Raw genomic sequence first — 16,317 nt, forward strand, 5'->3', positions numbered from 1 at the left:
CTGCTGAAGACAAGGCACAGTTCTCCTAAGGTTGGGAGCCATCAGAATTTGAACTGGTTTTCTTTGTCATGCTAGAAAATGGGAACAGTGCTCCCAAAATCAGAAGTGAATTAACCAAGTCATTGCTGAAATAGTAGCCTAAATTAAAATACTGATGCTGTACAACAGTATTCCCAAGTTGTAGAGATGGGTGCAACATGCTTTTCTGCTCTAGCTGTAAGCAGTTAATATTCCATGTCTTTTGTGCTGTGGGGTTTGGGCTTTTTGAAGATTTGGTATCTGTTGGAATAAAAGATGTTTGTGTACGAAGACGGGGCACTTCAGAGGGGTAACAGGAAGACAGTTATCAGCTTTCAGACCTGTTCATAGAGTTTTGTCAAGACTCCTATTGACAGGTTACAGATATCAAGGGAGTGTACTTGGTTTTTCACAGTGCTGAGCTAAGCTCTGGTAGAGTGGAAGTGGCATTGTGACAGGAAGTTAAAAGTCCATTATATCAAATAACTTCCAGCAATATTACCTGCTTCTTACAACCTGTTTTGTATTTGCCATTATGTTAACCCAGATGTTAGTATTTAAATTTGCTTAAAACTAGCTCCCTTCAGTAATGAAAGATTATAACCTTACAATGAATGGAAAGGAAGGTAGAGGTGGGGGAAAACTTGGAACTATACTGTAGTGTTTGTTTCCTTACCTAATTGTTTTGATTTAGGTCCGATTTGCTGCCCTGCTTGCTTTGATAGAAGTCGCACAAAAACTGAAGGAGAACTACCTGGTCCTGCTACCAGAATCTATTCCATTCTTAGCTGAGCTTATGGAAGGTAATGTTCTAAACTGGCATTAGTGACTCATTTCAATTTCAGATTCAGACAGGCTCACTGTTACAACTGCTATAAATCTTATGAATTTGTATATGGTAGCTTATACTGTGTAAAATGCAAACTAAAATGGATTATGTTAAACACTCATGAAGTTCAGTTAAATTATGGTGGCTTCTTCAGTGTTGTAGCCTTTGCACATCTCCCCATGTGCAAGTTTTAGATCACTGTTAGCAGAAAGAGTTTGCCTAGTTCAGTGACAAAATATTCCTGAATAATAATTTCAAATACGGTGTTTTAGGATGGTTCTAGCCTTGATGGTGAAGCCTTCCTTGGGTAGCCTTGTAATTCCTGCTCAATTTCTTTTTCTAGATGAATGTGAAGAAGTTGAACAGCAATGTCAGAAGACAATTCAACAACTGGAAGTCATTTTGGGAGAACCACTCCAAAGCTACTTCTAATTTTATGCCCTTAATTTTCAAATTTTGTCTGAATTGTGTTAGCTTTACACATTCAGGTGTTACAGGCAAACTGTCATAACAGTTTTTATCAGAGACAAGATTTTAACTTTTTAATAAAATATTTTAAGAATCTGGCTTTATAATTTCTGGATGAACTGGGGACTTTCCTTATGACTTTTCCTTAACTGCTCTTTTCTTAACAGTGGGAAACTGGTACAGGCTATGAACAAATCCTGAATGACAACATGTGAGACTTACTGAATTCCACTGTGCTCAGGGCATAGAGTTACTGTCCCAGTGGAGGGGCTGTCATGCTCCAAGCATGGTCCTCACTGGACCAATGCACTGCAATCCTGAAAATCTGGTTTTTTCTGTCATCTGTAGGGAAGTAAAAAGTATACCACTAAAGACACTGAAAAATAACTTCCAAGAAACTATGATTCATGTAGAAACTAAATCTGTTTTACAGTCTTTAAAGACTGCTACTGATTAGCTGAAGTTCAAGAATAAATTGCTTGCTTTGATAATGGATTTACCCAAAAAATTACTACTTGTTTTGCACCATGAGGTGCTGGTTCATTAAACTGGTACTAAGAAAGGCACTCATACTCTGTAAAATAGGGTTTAAAATGCAACAGGGTAAAACTGACACTATAAAGAGGATAATGTTACATCCCATTGGGTGCGCCTCTGTCCAGGGTGCAGCATGACATGTAGATCCCATATGTGGAAAGGTTACCACATCAAGCTCTTACAGGATTTTCTTAAAACTGTTAATTGTGTCTGCTGTCAAACAAAAAGGACATTCCCATGAGAACATCTGCTGAAGTCTCAGCTAAAGGCAAGGACACACAAGTGGTGTTACTGCCATAGGGAGCTGCCTACCAGCTCCCCCATTCCAATGAGTTTATCCTGCAGCCAAGGGGTCTGTACAGCACAGCACAGAACCACATTGTCCTGAAGGCCACCCCAGCACAGCCACAGCCCAGCTCCAGTGCCTGCTCAGGTTAACTGCTCTGCATTACTAAATCCTTGATTAGAAATGGTTCTCCAGTCAGGGTCACTTTGCCAACTTAAGAGATACTGGTAAGACAATAACAAAACAAAACAAGATAATAGACCAAAAAGGGATCATAGCTACTTAGCTACACTTGGAGAAAAGCAGAGTTCACGTATGTTTTTATTGATGTTTTTTATACATTAAATTTGCTCTTTTAAAGTCTTTTAGTGTACATCTTATTCCTGAAATTGCTTTGTTATTAGCAGTCTTAAGACATACAGGGACATCCTTTGGGCATGTATTGACAACCAATAGTAACTTATTTTTAAAAAGGATATAAAAAGACTGGCATTTTTATGGAAAACTGAATAGGAACAGTTTATTTCACATAGTATTTTAATACAAGACTGAAAAAGGACTCCTTCTCTAGTCCACTGCTGAGTAGTCAAGTGCCATCTCAGCTGAAACTCTACCTGGACTACCTGGATTCAGACATATTCTAAAAATGAAACCCACAAACATCTACTTCAGACCCCAAGGATTCTTAACCCAGTTAGGAGCCACTTCAGATCAAACAAGCTTTGCGAGGTTCATGTTGAATTGAAACCAGCTAAATCCCTTTCTGGTGTTTTACTTTGGAAAACTAAAAGCTAGAAATCTTGGGCCCTTGTAAGCAGGAGGTGACATAACCATAACACAGATGTCAGAGAAGGTGCTACTGCAGCAGCAGGCTAAGAGGTAAGATCAAACTTCTTGCCTTTTGCCAGAAGTAAGGGGTCAACTGTTTGCTTAATCCAGCCTCACTGTAAAGGTTATTGGTCTAACATAAATTAGGACATATAAAATTATAATCCATAGTTCTATATTAAATAAATTATAAACATCCCTTTTGAGGCAGACAACTATCTTTGGATTCTATTTCAGTCTCATTTCTACTTCACAATATTGAATGTATGGTGTCGAGGAATGCTAAATGGTAGTTAAACATAACATACAGAGTGCAATTGTTGGACACAGTATGATGCAGCATTTTCATATTGCTAGGTTCAGTAATGCAGGAGATTTATCTGAGCAAACACTAACAGCTTGCCAGGAAACTGAAGACTAGAGAAGGATTTAAATTTGCAGTTAGCATTTCTGGTACTTGCCTAACTCACAGAGGCAAATGCAAAGCCTAGATAGGTTAAAAGCAGGCTCAGCATAAGTCAGCACCTGTTTGTACTTGACAAGGAGGCACTGTCATTTAGAAGAGGTTAAATTATTTCAGTACTGATTGAAAAGAACTACCAGCTCCTCACATCCAACAAGTGAACATCTCCTATGACTTCTACTATGTTGATCTTTTCAAGTTGTTTAAAACGATGCTTGTACTCCAGAGTGTGAACACCATTCACAGCAACTTTGAACTGGTAGGCATCACAGAAAATAATCAGCTGGAAAGCAAGAAGAGAAACAGTTAAGATTTAAGCTCAGGTAAGATGTGAAAAACAATCTGATGACCTAGCATAGACTTGGGCTAGACATGTTTCTGCTACAAAGAATGTTTCATGCAAAAGCAACATTTAAAAACAAAAATAGGGCAGAAAAAAAATTCACAGAATCATAGAATAACCTAAATAGCAATAAGGACCCATAAGGATCATCAAGTCCAACTCAATTTAATTTTACTCTTAGCACAGGTTGAATTTTTGCAACTACTTAAAACTGTTACTAAATAAAATCTCTGCTCTCTAATGTCCCATTTAATTCGAAGTATTTTCAAGACATGAAATGCAGGAATAGAAGTTTTATTTAAATCTGTATTAGTAATAGGACATTTAAGCACCAATGTTAATCCGTTTGGCAGATTTTTTCAGGTTGATGGTCTTTCAGTTCATCTTACCTCAAAATACATCCCTGGACTGAAAGGAAAGTTAGCAACTTCCTTTTCTTCTTCTCCCCAGCTGTCATGAAGGTAGGAATTTCTTACAAAAACTTTGTTTTTCATTCGGGGATTCAGATGTAAAGCAATGTCCTTTGAGTCACTTGGTCTCAGATTGACTGCAAAGCTGTAAGATATTTTTTTAAAGTTTACTGCACCAAGGGTTTACAGACATGACAAGAGCAGTCAATGCCATTTACCAAGTCCTCAGCCAATGTTCAGGCGGTTTGGGAGCCAGGGCTTTGATTCACCTGAAGAACCAAGCAGGGAGCCAGCCAGCATGCACTCATCTCCTCTGCACAGAAACCTTTGCTGGAGGCAGCAAATGTAGGACATGACCCTGCTAGATGCACTTCATCATTTGCAGCTTTCTGTACATGTCTCAGCAAGAAGCTATTGAGCCTAGAGTGGCTCCCCTACTGCACTAGGAAGCAGCATTCTCACAGGAACACATGGAGCTGCCTGCTTCCCCACCTCTCACTCAAGCACTGGGAGCCTTTCTTTTACCTGAAGATACCATATCCTTTCTGCCAACAAACTGGTTGGACTCTAAGGAAAAGTTTAAGGATTCTCTCCATACATTTAAGACTGCTGGGATGCCGCGCATACAAAACATTATTTTGTAGGCAGGAAAGCTCTGCCCAGGCTGAGTGAATACTCTGCCATCTCAGACATGAGCACCAAACAGGGCTCCTAAAGGGGAGCTCTGGAGAAGGGTGATCAGAGGGAACAGTTATTCAAATTCAAATGACTGCTTCAACCTGTGGCAAAGACCTTACCGCATTTGAAGAAAAAAAATATTTCCTCCCCACCCAAATTAGCTCCAGCTGTCAGATTGTTGCCCTCTTTTGACTTATTCAGTCCATCTAGGAAATACTGCAACACTTCCAACCTGTGAAGTTCTCTTTTTCACCAAGAAAAAGAAACATCTAAAGCTGTGTGAACTGAGCGAAAGACATTGAATAATTTATAAACTCAATATAAATATATAGGTTTAAAAGCATAAACATAAAAAGCAGACAATCTGCATGCTTTAACAGCCAAAAGCCTCTTCATGCTTACATGCATCTGAGCACATTCAGCACTTGAAAAGTGCTAATAAACTTTTCAAGCTAAAAGAAGGGAAAGAAATGCTACTCTCTAAGTATTAATTATCCTATTCAATCTGAAGTCCATCCAAACTTTGTGGATAAGGATTCCAGACCTTGGATTCCAGTATGAACTCTGAATGCTGTTCAACTGCAGGTAAGAAACGTGCCCTGAGGAAGCGGGAGTGCAATACACATTCAAAATGTGAAAACATGCTTCCCATCATTTTCATTTTTCATTAATTGCTTCATTTTTAGGCATGTTTTTGCAGAGCCAAAACTACCCCTCAGGTAAAGGGCATGCTGAAGCACAGCTCCATTTTGACTGCGTTATGCTCCCCTACTCCCTGAGCTTTATTTCATGTTTGGAAAACATGTTATTTGCAACCCTTCATTCCTAGTTTGCTATCAAAATTATTGCTCATACTCCCCTATCAGCTTTCATGGAATCACAGAATGCCCTGGGTTGGGAGGGACCTTAAACCTCATCTCGTACCAATCCCTCTGCAATGAGCAGGGACACTTTCACCAGACCTGGTTGCTCAGGGCTCCATCCAACCTGGCCTTGAACACTGCCAAACATTGGACATCCACAATTTCTCTGGAAACTTTGTTCCAATGTCTCACTATCCCCAGAATAATGAACTTCTTCCTCATATCTAACCTAAACCTATTCTCTTTCAATTGGAAGCCATTCCCCCTTTTCTGTCACTACATGCTCCTCTAAAAAGTCTCTCTCCATGTTTCTTATAGGCACCCTTCATGTACCGGAAAGCCACAATTAGGTCTTCTTGAAGCACTTTTTTTCCCAGGCTGAACAATCCCAATTCTCTTAGCCTTTCCTTTTTGGAGAGGTGCTCCATCCTTCTTAATCACTCAGTTAATCACTTTCATCACTCAGTTATTGTCAATTAGGCACATTCATGCTTATCCCAAGGAGGTTTGTCAGAGAAATATTGTAACATGCAGCATTTGAGCACACCCACAACTTGCCTCACTTATGTTTCACCTATTTCTAACACATCCTTACTCTTGGATCTCCTTAGAATAAAAGCTGTCTGTACAGTACATCTGCTCACACCTCCTGCACAATGGAAAGCCCTGAACAAACACACAAAGTTGTGAATGACACAGATTTAGTAGGTAAGACACTCAGGTTTTACCTTCACTTTTCACAACGGAGCTGCTCATTCAAGTCCTCTCTAAAGCGGTAATCCTGCTGGTTCCTGAGGAAACTGCACTGTAGTTTCAGGTGATTCCAGATGCTAAGTTGCAAGTGAGTAAGGATATACAGAGGCAATGGAAAGGCCTACTCATTCTCAAGAGCACCTCAGTTAAATAACAGAAAAATAGCCCATCAGTAACACATACCTCTTTGGGTTTTTATTCACTTCTCCTTTAATGGCAATTGTGCATCCTGGACGAAGTGCAGTATCAAGCTTCCCAGTGTAAGGAACACCCTGGAAGTACACCCCCAGTAAAAATCTTGACTGTGACTTACTTTTTTTTAATACAAGCTGAGCTTTACCATGGCATGATGAAATTTTGGCCTACAATTGCAAATTTGAACTTACAGCTAAAGTTATTCCTACAGCATATTGCAGGATCCTAATAGTACAGTGGAAAACTTACACTGAGATAAATACATCAATGTACTGGGTTTTAATTTAGACTGCTACCTTGGGTTCAAAACAAACAAACTAATGGTGAGAGGAGGGGAGGAAGGGGAAAAAAAAGAAAAAAGTAAGCATGAAACTCCCTGTAATAGTTTAAATTCATATCACATAATTATTCAGACATATACCTGACTTCTCATCTCCGGAAGTACCATTTTTGCTTTAAAGAAAAAGACTTATGTTGAGGTGTGTTGTTGTCCCATGGTCACATAAGTACTAGAAGTAGAGTCACTAAGTGTTCTGTCCTCCTGGCAGCAGTTCATAATGATAGTGCAAGTATTTTATTCATCTTTACTTTTCATTGTGCTAGCAGTTATTTTTACCAGGGAAAAGAAGGGAATGGATAAGCACTTCACTTTTATGTTTTTGCTGAAGCCCACCACTTGCAGATTACAATATTTTGTGTTACTTGGTTTAGAAAAAAAGACTGGAGAAGGCAGGCTGTTAAGTGACAAAGCATCTAAAATTATGGCACTCACTGCAACTTCACTTTCTCCACAAATTCTATGTGTATATATTCCTGGCTTCAGCCCCTTTTCAGTTTGAGTGCGGTCCTTGCTCCAGTAGGGATACAGTTCACCTGCACAGGTTTTTGCAAAAAGATGAGCACTCACTCCATCTACACTCCATATTAGCTGGGTACAAGTTCCACCCCTGAAGTGCAACACTTGCATCCAGCTGCCTAAAGTGCACACAGAGATCTGACAGCAAGAGGAAGATGTGGCAGACAGGTTCCACACATGTTAACATAATGACTGCAGAATACTTTTGCTTTGCAGGCATTCCCTAAGGCAGAAAAAACAAAGTATGCCTATTTGAAAAAAAAAGTGACCTTTAAAACTTCAGATACTTCACTTTTAATTTGTTTATGGTTGTGGATACTGTGTTTATCTTTTGGGTTTTCTAAATGATTTAACAATAGTCTCATTTGTACTAGGAGCAAAGGATTACCCTCTACAAAACCTCACTGATGATCTTTCTCCAGTTGACTGTCAATTCCTTTCTTCTTGTTTTTGTGCATGTCTTTTCAGAAATAACTGAAGTATTTTTGATTGGTTTTTATTCTACATTTGCCACAAATCTACAGGAAACACTTACCAATTGTGAACCATTTGGCATTTCCCCCTACAAGAGAAGAAAAGAACATTATCTAGCTTATCAGACAACAGGGAGATTCATTCAACGTTTTACAAACATACGTACATTTTCTGTGCTTATCTTTGTTACTCCTAGAGACGATGGCTGAGAGTCTTGTAAAGACTGCAGAAAGAGAGATATTTAGGTGTCATTGCTAACGTCGTATAACTTTAGCATAAAGTTGGTTTAGAACAATGTAAGGATCATCGTGCTTTGAATGGCGAACTGTTAAGATGGAAATCTAGGGCTATGTTAATGAAAAAGATAGCCAAACGCCTACAAACTACAGAAAAGTTCTGAAGATCACATTACAATTTGGATTTTTATTTAACAGTCAGAACACTGTGAAACCCTCAGGAACTCAGGGTACCCATAGACTTTTCCTCATAGTGTGGCAAGTCCATACAGCTGGGTTCTTGGGATTCTAAGCAGCCCTCTACATCACTGTCCCTCCTCATGGGAAGGACAGATGAGCAACATGGCCATGGCAGAGACAGTTCCAGCTTAGCCCTAGCAGATTGTGTCTTCAGATTGTTTATTTCAATACAAACTCATAACTTCCTCCTCAGAAAAGTGTATTAGAAGCAAAGACTAAAAGGAAAGAATCACCTTTCTCCATTCCTTTCTTCCACAAAGCATACAGCATCAGCAGGCACAGATTAAACTAAGTGTATGTTTTGTGCTTGGGTCAGAAACCAACCTACAGCACCTGCTTGCCCTCAAGCTCTTCTTGGAGTCAAGTCCTCCACGATTAGGATGCAGACAGCTTTTGCAGGAATATTATTCTGGCAACATGCCCAAGACCAAGTGATGGGACCCATGAGGATCTGTTTACCATCTTTGCAAATGGTCTTTAAACATAGCAGACCTATGTTTAAAGCTTAGACATTATTATGCTCAGCTTCTCCTTCTACCAAAACAATTATTAGTCTGCTGACCTGAGTTAGACCTGGTATTTGGCAGCAAGAGTCAAAAGCTTCAACCACAATGTAGTGAAGATTGTGCTGAAGAGACCCAGAGTATCTCACAGGAGAAGGTAGGCTACCTTAGTGAACAATCCCAATTCTGTGGCAGAAAAGGGAAAAGACATTCACCTTCTCTATCTCCCTGGAATTTACACCTTCAGTTTCTGTTCTAAAAATCTAACTCTTTCAGAATAAAAGGAGCTTTCCTTCTCCACAGGGAAAAACTCCATGTTAGATTACTATCAGCAGCAGAGCTGGCAGCTGAGAGGAGGCACAGCACAGCCTTCACTTCAAATTCATTGCAGTTTGGTCCACTACAAAGTCTGAGAAAGAATACTTCTTTTCATCCCCATAAATGTACATTTCTGACTTCAGTCAACAAATCAGTCAGTTTAGCAGGAAAAACAGGGCTATGTGCACAAGGAGCTCCAGCTATGGCCAACCTTGGCATTTCAAAGCCAAGCAACAAGTTACAGCCATGGCTACACTTGCCTCTCAGAAGCACTGAATACTCAAGAGTTCATTCTGAAGCCACTGCAATATTTGGAAAGTCTAATCCACTCATAGACTAAGTATCCAATCAATTCTTACACCATTTGCCCTGTTAACTTTGTAAGCTGTAAACTTTTGTCACATTCTTGCCCCTAACTGCAATACTGAAACAGGAAGACACAAATCCTCATGAGAGTCACATGCTGAAATGTGGGGAAACCAAAATCTCCTTACTAATGTTGGACTGTGTAGCTGCTTCTCCTTCCTTTTCACCATAAATCCGACTATGCAGCTTAGCAGGACAGAGGAAATGAATCAAGTCAGCTATATGTACATCTTACCTTAGAAACAAACTCAATGGTTTTGATCTGCACTTTGCCATATATTCCAAGAGTATCTATTTTTTCAAGGCTAATTCTGTGGTTGTAGAGCAGCAAGTGCTTTTTGTTTACAGTCACCTAAAGAGATGGGAAACCAAACAGAAAAACTGTATTAAATATACATTGCACCAGCCATGTATCAAACTGTATGCACACATCTGGTTTATACTGGTTTGGTGCAGAAACAATTTGGGACAAAACACTCCTAGGAGTGTCCTAGAAACATAAGATCAACTAAGTTCAGCTCATCCATGATTCAGTCTCTCTTTTCATCACTATGAGGGAGATTCACTTATCTACACTAAAATTTGCAATTCACACCTCTGTTTCTAACACCTGATCATTTACCAATGTGGTATTATCAATATAATAGAATATACTATTGCAGTCTAACAGAGCAAGACAAATACACCTCACATGTCTCCTCCAAGAGGACTGTCCTATACTAGCCACAGAACAGGTTTATCCCAAGATTAGCCCTTTGCACATACAGAGGGAAGGGTGGAGTAGCCATTAGCTATGGCAGGAAGTTCCTTGCCTACTCATCCAACTTGGAGGGAAGCAATACAAAATTAAAGGTCTGGTTTAATTAGCACCTCTTTAAAGAAAAACTCTGAACTTTTCTGTAGTTAGACTACACCTAGGTAACAGAGACACCTAGACCTCCAATATTTATTTCAATTATACAAAATACTTCTACTTTTATTGGCCTAAAAATGGCTGCAGATGAAGAATCAACCCAGACTCACCTGGAATTTATCCTTTAAAATCATGATGACAATCTCAAATGACTTTCCTTTTCCAAAGGGCATCTCATAAGTGATCTCCTCCCAGCCCCACTTCTCCCTCTCCAATGTGTTGCAAACAATGCAGCCAGACCTTTTGAAGCGGGGGTTGAAATGGAATGCCACATCAGCTCTAGGCTTTATGCTGCTGCCACACTGTAAATCCACCTGGAACCTAATCACAAAAATAAAACAAACCACATTCAGCTCAGTCTCTCAAGAACTCACCTAAAGGTTTGGTACATTGTGTGTTACTGTGAAGCCTCAGAACAGGCAGACACAATGAATGTCACTGGACAAGAAAAGATCCCCAAAGAAACATGTGTCCTTCTCTCTTCCTACACAGATGTGAAAGGTTCTCCCATTATCTACTTGCAGTGAATATAAATATTTACATTTATTTAACGGTCATCATTAATATCATGTAAACTCCTCACTTACTGCGTTCATCACCTTCCCTCCCATCACCTTCAGCAGAACATATCAAATGAACCTTGGATAAGGTCAGGGAACAGAACTCCCTTACTGGGCACAAGCACTAGTCCATGCCTCCCTATCCCAGTTTAACTTAATTCTCACACACAACACATTCAGTTACCAATTTTGTTAGTGTCAGATTACCCTTTAAGCCTGCATTCAATCTGATGTAATCAAAAGGATTTAGATCAAGCCTTTGTGTGCCATCCTAAGAAGGATCCCTGGAAACATTTCACCCTTTATGGTCTTGCTTACATGGTGACACTGCAAAACTTGACAAAATAGCCTCTACCTGTCTGCATCATCAGGAACAGTCCCACGTATCACAATCAGCTCTCCAGGAACAAGGCCACCGTGTATTGTCCCAACATATGGAATGATCTAGAAGAGGGAAGAACAAAAAGAGAAGAAAACATATTGCAATACTATTTTGTGATGGAGGCAAGAAACCCCAAACCAGTTTAAAAATTAGTATTCTAATCCTTAATTATATGATTCTCTACAACATTAGAAGAAACACAACTAGTTTTTAATATAAAAGAATACACAACAGGAAGGGAAAACCTGGCATATTTTCCCCTACAAAAACCAAGATTTTCAGATAAAACTAAAATTTCCATCCTCCATTTTTAGCTCTCAAATGAAGAGTCATAATAGTCAAAAGAGTCAAATGAAGAGTCTATTGCCTCACTATTCATAAAGCATAAAGAGGATTCACTTCAAATTCGGTAATTCCCAAGAGTTGACTATTATCAGCCCCTTGCTGGTACCAGAAGGCAACTTCCACAACTCCTCTGACCCCAGACTACAGGAGCTGCCTTTTTGCTTGTTCTTGCTCCATTAGGGAAAACAATGATAGGAAGAGACTATGTCACAGAGTGTCTTCTCAGTAAAACCTACATAAACACAACAAAATACCTCATCCAAATGAGCCAAGAACTGCAAAGTGCACTAAAACAGCCCCGTCCACGAGTCTCGGATTTTATGGTGCCTACAGTATGCAGTCTGGCTCAAAGCCTCACTATCTCTTCTTCCTTATCAATAGCTGGAGAAGGTAACATATGGATGTTACACTGAACTGAAATGGCAGCATGGTGAGAGTTGTCAAGCCATAGGGAGGCATGTGTCATTTAGGATAAAAGCCCCAAACACCCCGGCACAGCTCACTGGCAAAGACTCAGACACGCTCACAGAAGCCCTACTCTGATCATCCAGCATTTCAGGAAGGGATGGGAAGCACCTTAACATTAAACTGTGGAAATTCCCAGGTGCCTGGCCCAAAAGCAAAGCAGTAAGTCTACATCTCATCACATGTGTGATGTGCTCCAGATTAAAAAAAGAAGTAAATGGTAGAAAATGTTGCACTTGCTCTGGTTAACCAAAAGGAAATTTTGCAAAGGTCGATTTTGATAGTTTGTAAGATTTTAGGATACTCCTGAAATGAAACATCAATTGCAAACAAGAGTTCCAGTAATTTAACAAAAAAAAACAAACACATTGGAATTACTACTCTTGAATGGAATATTGGACCATAAAACAACGAGTTGAGATTTTTATTTTTAAAATATATAGATCATTGCATGAAACAGGCAGATATGATAAGGGTATGTGTTTGCTGACACATATTTTTGTTAATCTGTGAGGAAAACGGAATGACAACAGAAATTGTCTAAATCCAGTGTTGATCATTTCTGCCAGTAGATCCTTTTCTGCCCATTCTCCACTTTCCTTCTCAGCTACCCACCCACTGCATAAAACCTAATTCAGAGTCATCTTCTGCATCAGAAAAAAAAAATAGGACCTGCTTCTCAAGCAAATTGGCCGGTTGTTTTAAGTCTCATCATCTCTATTGGCTTTAGCAGGTGCAGTGGAGGAAGACCAAAATGTGAAATTAAGTGTTAAAAGTGAAAGAAAAGTGAAATCCCTTTGCTTACTAGTAGTGGCTTGCTTCCTTAAAATACAAGCTGCACACCAGAAGATAACTTTTATTCAAACAATAATAATCAAAAATTAAAAGTCTATCTTGATTGTTCTCATTCTTACACTCTGCTCCTGAGGTGCAATAGCTCTACTGCAATAAAGTAGTAAGTTACTGGTTCGGTCTCCAAAGACAAAGCAAAGAAGCACACACAGGTCAGGGATACTGGGACTTGACCACTTTAGTGAAGCAAAGTTCTATACTTCCTGAAATGGAACTGTGGTAAAAGCACTTCTTTATATTCAAAAGGATGCATTTATTTAAAAGAAAAGGTGGCTCATCAACTCTTCAGAAGCACAGATGTGGAACCCACAACACCATAATAGAGAATTTTCTGGGTGCAATACTACAGACTTAATGGAACTTGGTAATTACAGAATGCGCCTATAATTTCCTCATGTCTCAAGATGCTCTTCTACTTTCCCCTCATTTATCAAGAATAGTGCTTGTCATATGACACGATCTACCATCATCCTGCCTTTCTTCCAGATCTCCAAAACTCTGCTCTAAAGCCAACTGGTCAACTGCAACTGAGTTTGAGAGGTCTCGAAGATTATGTTCTTCCTAAAAGAAAATGCCAGTTTTCATAAAACAAGAGGAGAATCATGATCTTACAGAGGAAAGGACTGCGACAAAAGCTTTTATCCAGCATGCTGGATATCAGACAGCTGCCCCACCCGATGGGACATGACATCATTTCTTGTCAGATGGGTGGAGTAAAGGGCATAAAGGAGCAAAGCAGATTTTCTACATGCTTGAGAACGGTACAATAATGAAGAAATACATCCCACTCTCAGACTCAAACCTGTAATAAAGTTATGAAGTTTTGCTGCTAATGGAACAATGTACTGAAACAATGACATTTTCATAGCCTGCCCTGCTACAGAAGGGCTGAGGTTGGAAGACACCTCTGGTCTCTCTAACGAAATGCCATGCTCTAAGCAAGGTCAGAGCAGGTTGCTCACTGCCTTGTCTGAAGGCTGCCCCAAAGTCATCTGGCACAATCTTTCCCAACTCTGCCTCCACATTCCAATCCCAAATACTCATTCTTTTTCCCACAATAGACTCTTGACCCCTAAGCTCTAGTTGAATTCTCCTGCTAGGTCTTTTCAGCCATCATACCGGTCAGTCCCTTGCAGCCACCCAATTTTGCTGGACTCTTAGTCTGCCTCTGACACTACTCATTGGTCCTAAACATCTCCTGATCCTTCTCTTCACACCTCCTCTCCCACCAAGATCTCCATCTACCAACTTTCATCCTCCCTCTCCTTTTGCACTTCAGTCCTGCCACCTTTTAGTTCATCATACAGCTTTCCTTCCTCTTCCAGCTGGGTTCTTGTGAAGGAGGTTGAAATTGTTCCCCCCTCATGCCTAACTCTATTCACTTTGCAAGCACTGACCATACACTGGGGACAAACAATCAGATTCTCTGAGGGCCCAATAGTGCAACAGTGCAAAGCTGCAGCAGATAAGGAAGTGTGCAGGCCTGTGCTACTGCACATTCCCCATAAATACTTCACACATTTTAGTATTTTAAAGGGGTCTAGCACAGAATGGTAAAAATACTATTTCCTGCAGGTTCAAATGAACAACCTTTTTTAAGACACAACAGAAAACACAGCTTCAGGTCACCCCTTCAGGGTAAGCCAAAGTCAGGCTGCTGTCACAGACCATGAGAATGACAGAATTTTCCAGAGAAAGTTTTCAGACTCTGAGCTAGGCAAACAAAATTCTGTCAAATCCAGTCTTTGCAACTGCTGAATCATGCCAGCTCAAGTCTTCCGTAGAAAATAGGATTGACTATGAATTAAAATACGAACTATGAAAAAAGATCCCAAGTTCAGTTGTTCAGACTGAAGTTACAGGCACCACAAAAAAAAACATTTCATGAAAGCTGCCAAGCACCACCCGTGTTTACAGAGAATGAGGAGTGAAAACACATCATACTTTCACTTTCCAGCATATTCTGCAATAATGCCAGACGTCTACATAAACTGTACATGAAACAGGATTATCCTCCAAGGCTGACAAAACATCTGTCCTCTTTTGGAAGTCCTGTCCATTTGTTTACAGCACAATTTCTAAACACCATCAGCTCTTCGTGTCACCTGTGACATTCTCCCTCAAAAACCTGAGTGATGCAGAGCTCTCAGTAGCACCCCTCACTGTGCACAACAGTACTGTTGATATAAAACAGCAAAGTCCCCTCTCCCAGGTGACACACTGTTGAAATGACAGAGGAGTTACCGGGTTGCTGATTGTCTTCTGTGATGTATCCAAGGGCAGTTCATGTATTTCTTTCTGTGGCGTATCCAAGGTCAGTTTACGCATTTCCTCCTGTGGTGCACCTAAGGACGTCATCTTCCCTCCTCCAGCTGAAGTTTGTCAGTTCTGTGCGGCCACTGCTGGAGCGTATGTAAAGAACTCACTGATCAGGCAACACCAAAGGAGTGATCCCTTCAAAAAAAAACCCCAAAAACTTTAATTAAAGAGAAAAAAGGTGACACAACATGAAGTGAAACCCTCAGTACCTCCAAGGTAAAGAGCACAAGAACGATGCAAACATCTTTCCAGTAAATCTGCTGGAGTTTTAAAATATGAAATTAAAAGGCCTGCTTAAAGCACTGACATACCCCACTGGTAAACAATGTCAGCAGCAGTGTGCTATCCCCAGATTTGCCATGGCAGTCAAGCCTTAGCAGGTGACCGAGCCTTTTCCACCTTTATCTTACATAAAGTTAAGAAATACTAGGCAAAAACAAAGAAGAGAAACAGAGGGTCTTCTATATTTCTTCCTCCAACACATACACTCCCAGAACTACACAAGTAATAACAGGAGTTTGTAAAACTATCATTAAATGCACAACATTAATAAGAAATAAAGTTTATGAGTATACTCAGCTACACTGCAACTTCTTTAGCAAATCCTTTAACAAAGTGTCCAAAATTCAGGGCCCAATTGAAACTACTAAGTATTATTTCTGCCATATTCTGGTGAAGGTAGCATGTAAGCTATGTGGTGATGACAAGCAGACAGGGAAGAAGCTAAAGGTGAGGACTCTAGCCACATTATTGTGTGACAACAGCAAGCAATGTTATGAAGAAGGAAAAAAAAAAAAAAAACAACCAACCAAACAAA

General features: G+C 39.9%; 2 protein-coding genes across 5 annotated transcripts in view; one reads left to right on the forward strand and one right to left on the reverse strand.

Moving 5' to 3' along the window:
- The window catches only part of HEATR1 (HEAT repeat containing 1), a 34,434-nt gene extending 33,015 nt beyond the window's left edge, over nucleotides 1-1,419 (forward strand). Inside the window, exons 42-44 of the mRNA XM_031058771.1 lie at nucleotides 1-30; nucleotides 713-821; nucleotides 1,191-1,419. The exon at nucleotides 1-30 is cut by the window's left edge and continues 123 nt beyond it. Coding sequence (XP_030914631.1) covers nucleotides 1-30; nucleotides 713-821; nucleotides 1,191-1,279 — 228 coding nt within the window. The 3' untranslated portion in view covers nucleotides 1,280-1,419. The remainder of the gene's footprint in view (nucleotides 31-712; nucleotides 822-1,190) is intronic.
- A 59-nt stretch (nucleotides 1,420-1,478) lies between these two features.
- On the reverse strand, nucleotides 1,479-15,634 carry LGALS8 (galectin 8). 4 transcript variants are annotated; one of them, XM_031058772.1, is made up of 10 exons: nucleotides 15,426-15,634; nucleotides 11,493-11,581; nucleotides 10,688-10,898; nucleotides 9,900-10,016; nucleotides 8,168-8,224; nucleotides 8,063-8,089; nucleotides 6,660-6,748; nucleotides 4,162-4,327; nucleotides 3,578-3,712; nucleotides 1,479-1,657 (listed from the first exon to the last, which is right to left on the reverse strand). In XM_031058772.1, exons 1-10 carry the CDS (start codon nucleotides 15,537-15,539, stop codon nucleotides 1,589-1,591), a joined length of 1,074 nt encoding a protein of 357 aa, XP_030914632.1. In that variant the 5' UTR covers nucleotides 15,540-15,634; the 3' UTR covers nucleotides 1,479-1,588. The 4 variants fall into 4 exon arrangements, with proteins under 4 accessions (XP_030914632.1, XP_030914633.1, XP_014163395.1 ...); XM_031058773.1 differs by lacking the exon at nucleotides 8,168-8,224; XM_014307920.2 differs by lacking the exon at nucleotides 1,479-1,657 and having other exon boundaries at nucleotides 3,563-3,712.
- Between the last annotated feature and the right edge of the window lie 683 nt (nucleotides 15,635-16,317).

The sequence above is a fragment of the Geospiza fortis genome, unplaced genomic scaffold (assembly GCF_000277835.1).
Source record: "Geospiza fortis unplaced genomic scaffold, GeoFor_1.0 scaffold381, whole genome shotgun sequence".
Taxonomy (NCBI): Eukaryota; Metazoa; Chordata; class Aves; order Passeriformes; family Thraupidae; genus Geospiza; species Geospiza fortis.

Excerpts from the sequence above, each read along its gene's own strand:
- LGALS8 (XM_031058772.1), bottom strand. The coding sequence starts at position 15,539 with ATGACGTCCTTAGGTGCACCACAGGAGGAAATGCGTAAACTGACCTTG. Across the intron at positions 10,017-10,687 it reads TTTTAAAGGATAAATTCCAG|GTGACTGTAAACAAAAAGCA; the intron begins GTGAGTCTGGGT and ends CCATCTCTTTAG. Across the intron at positions 4,328-6,659 it reads GTGAATAAAAACCCAAAGAG|CTTTGCAGTCAATCTGAGAC; the intron begins GTATGTGTTACT and ends AATATCTTACAG.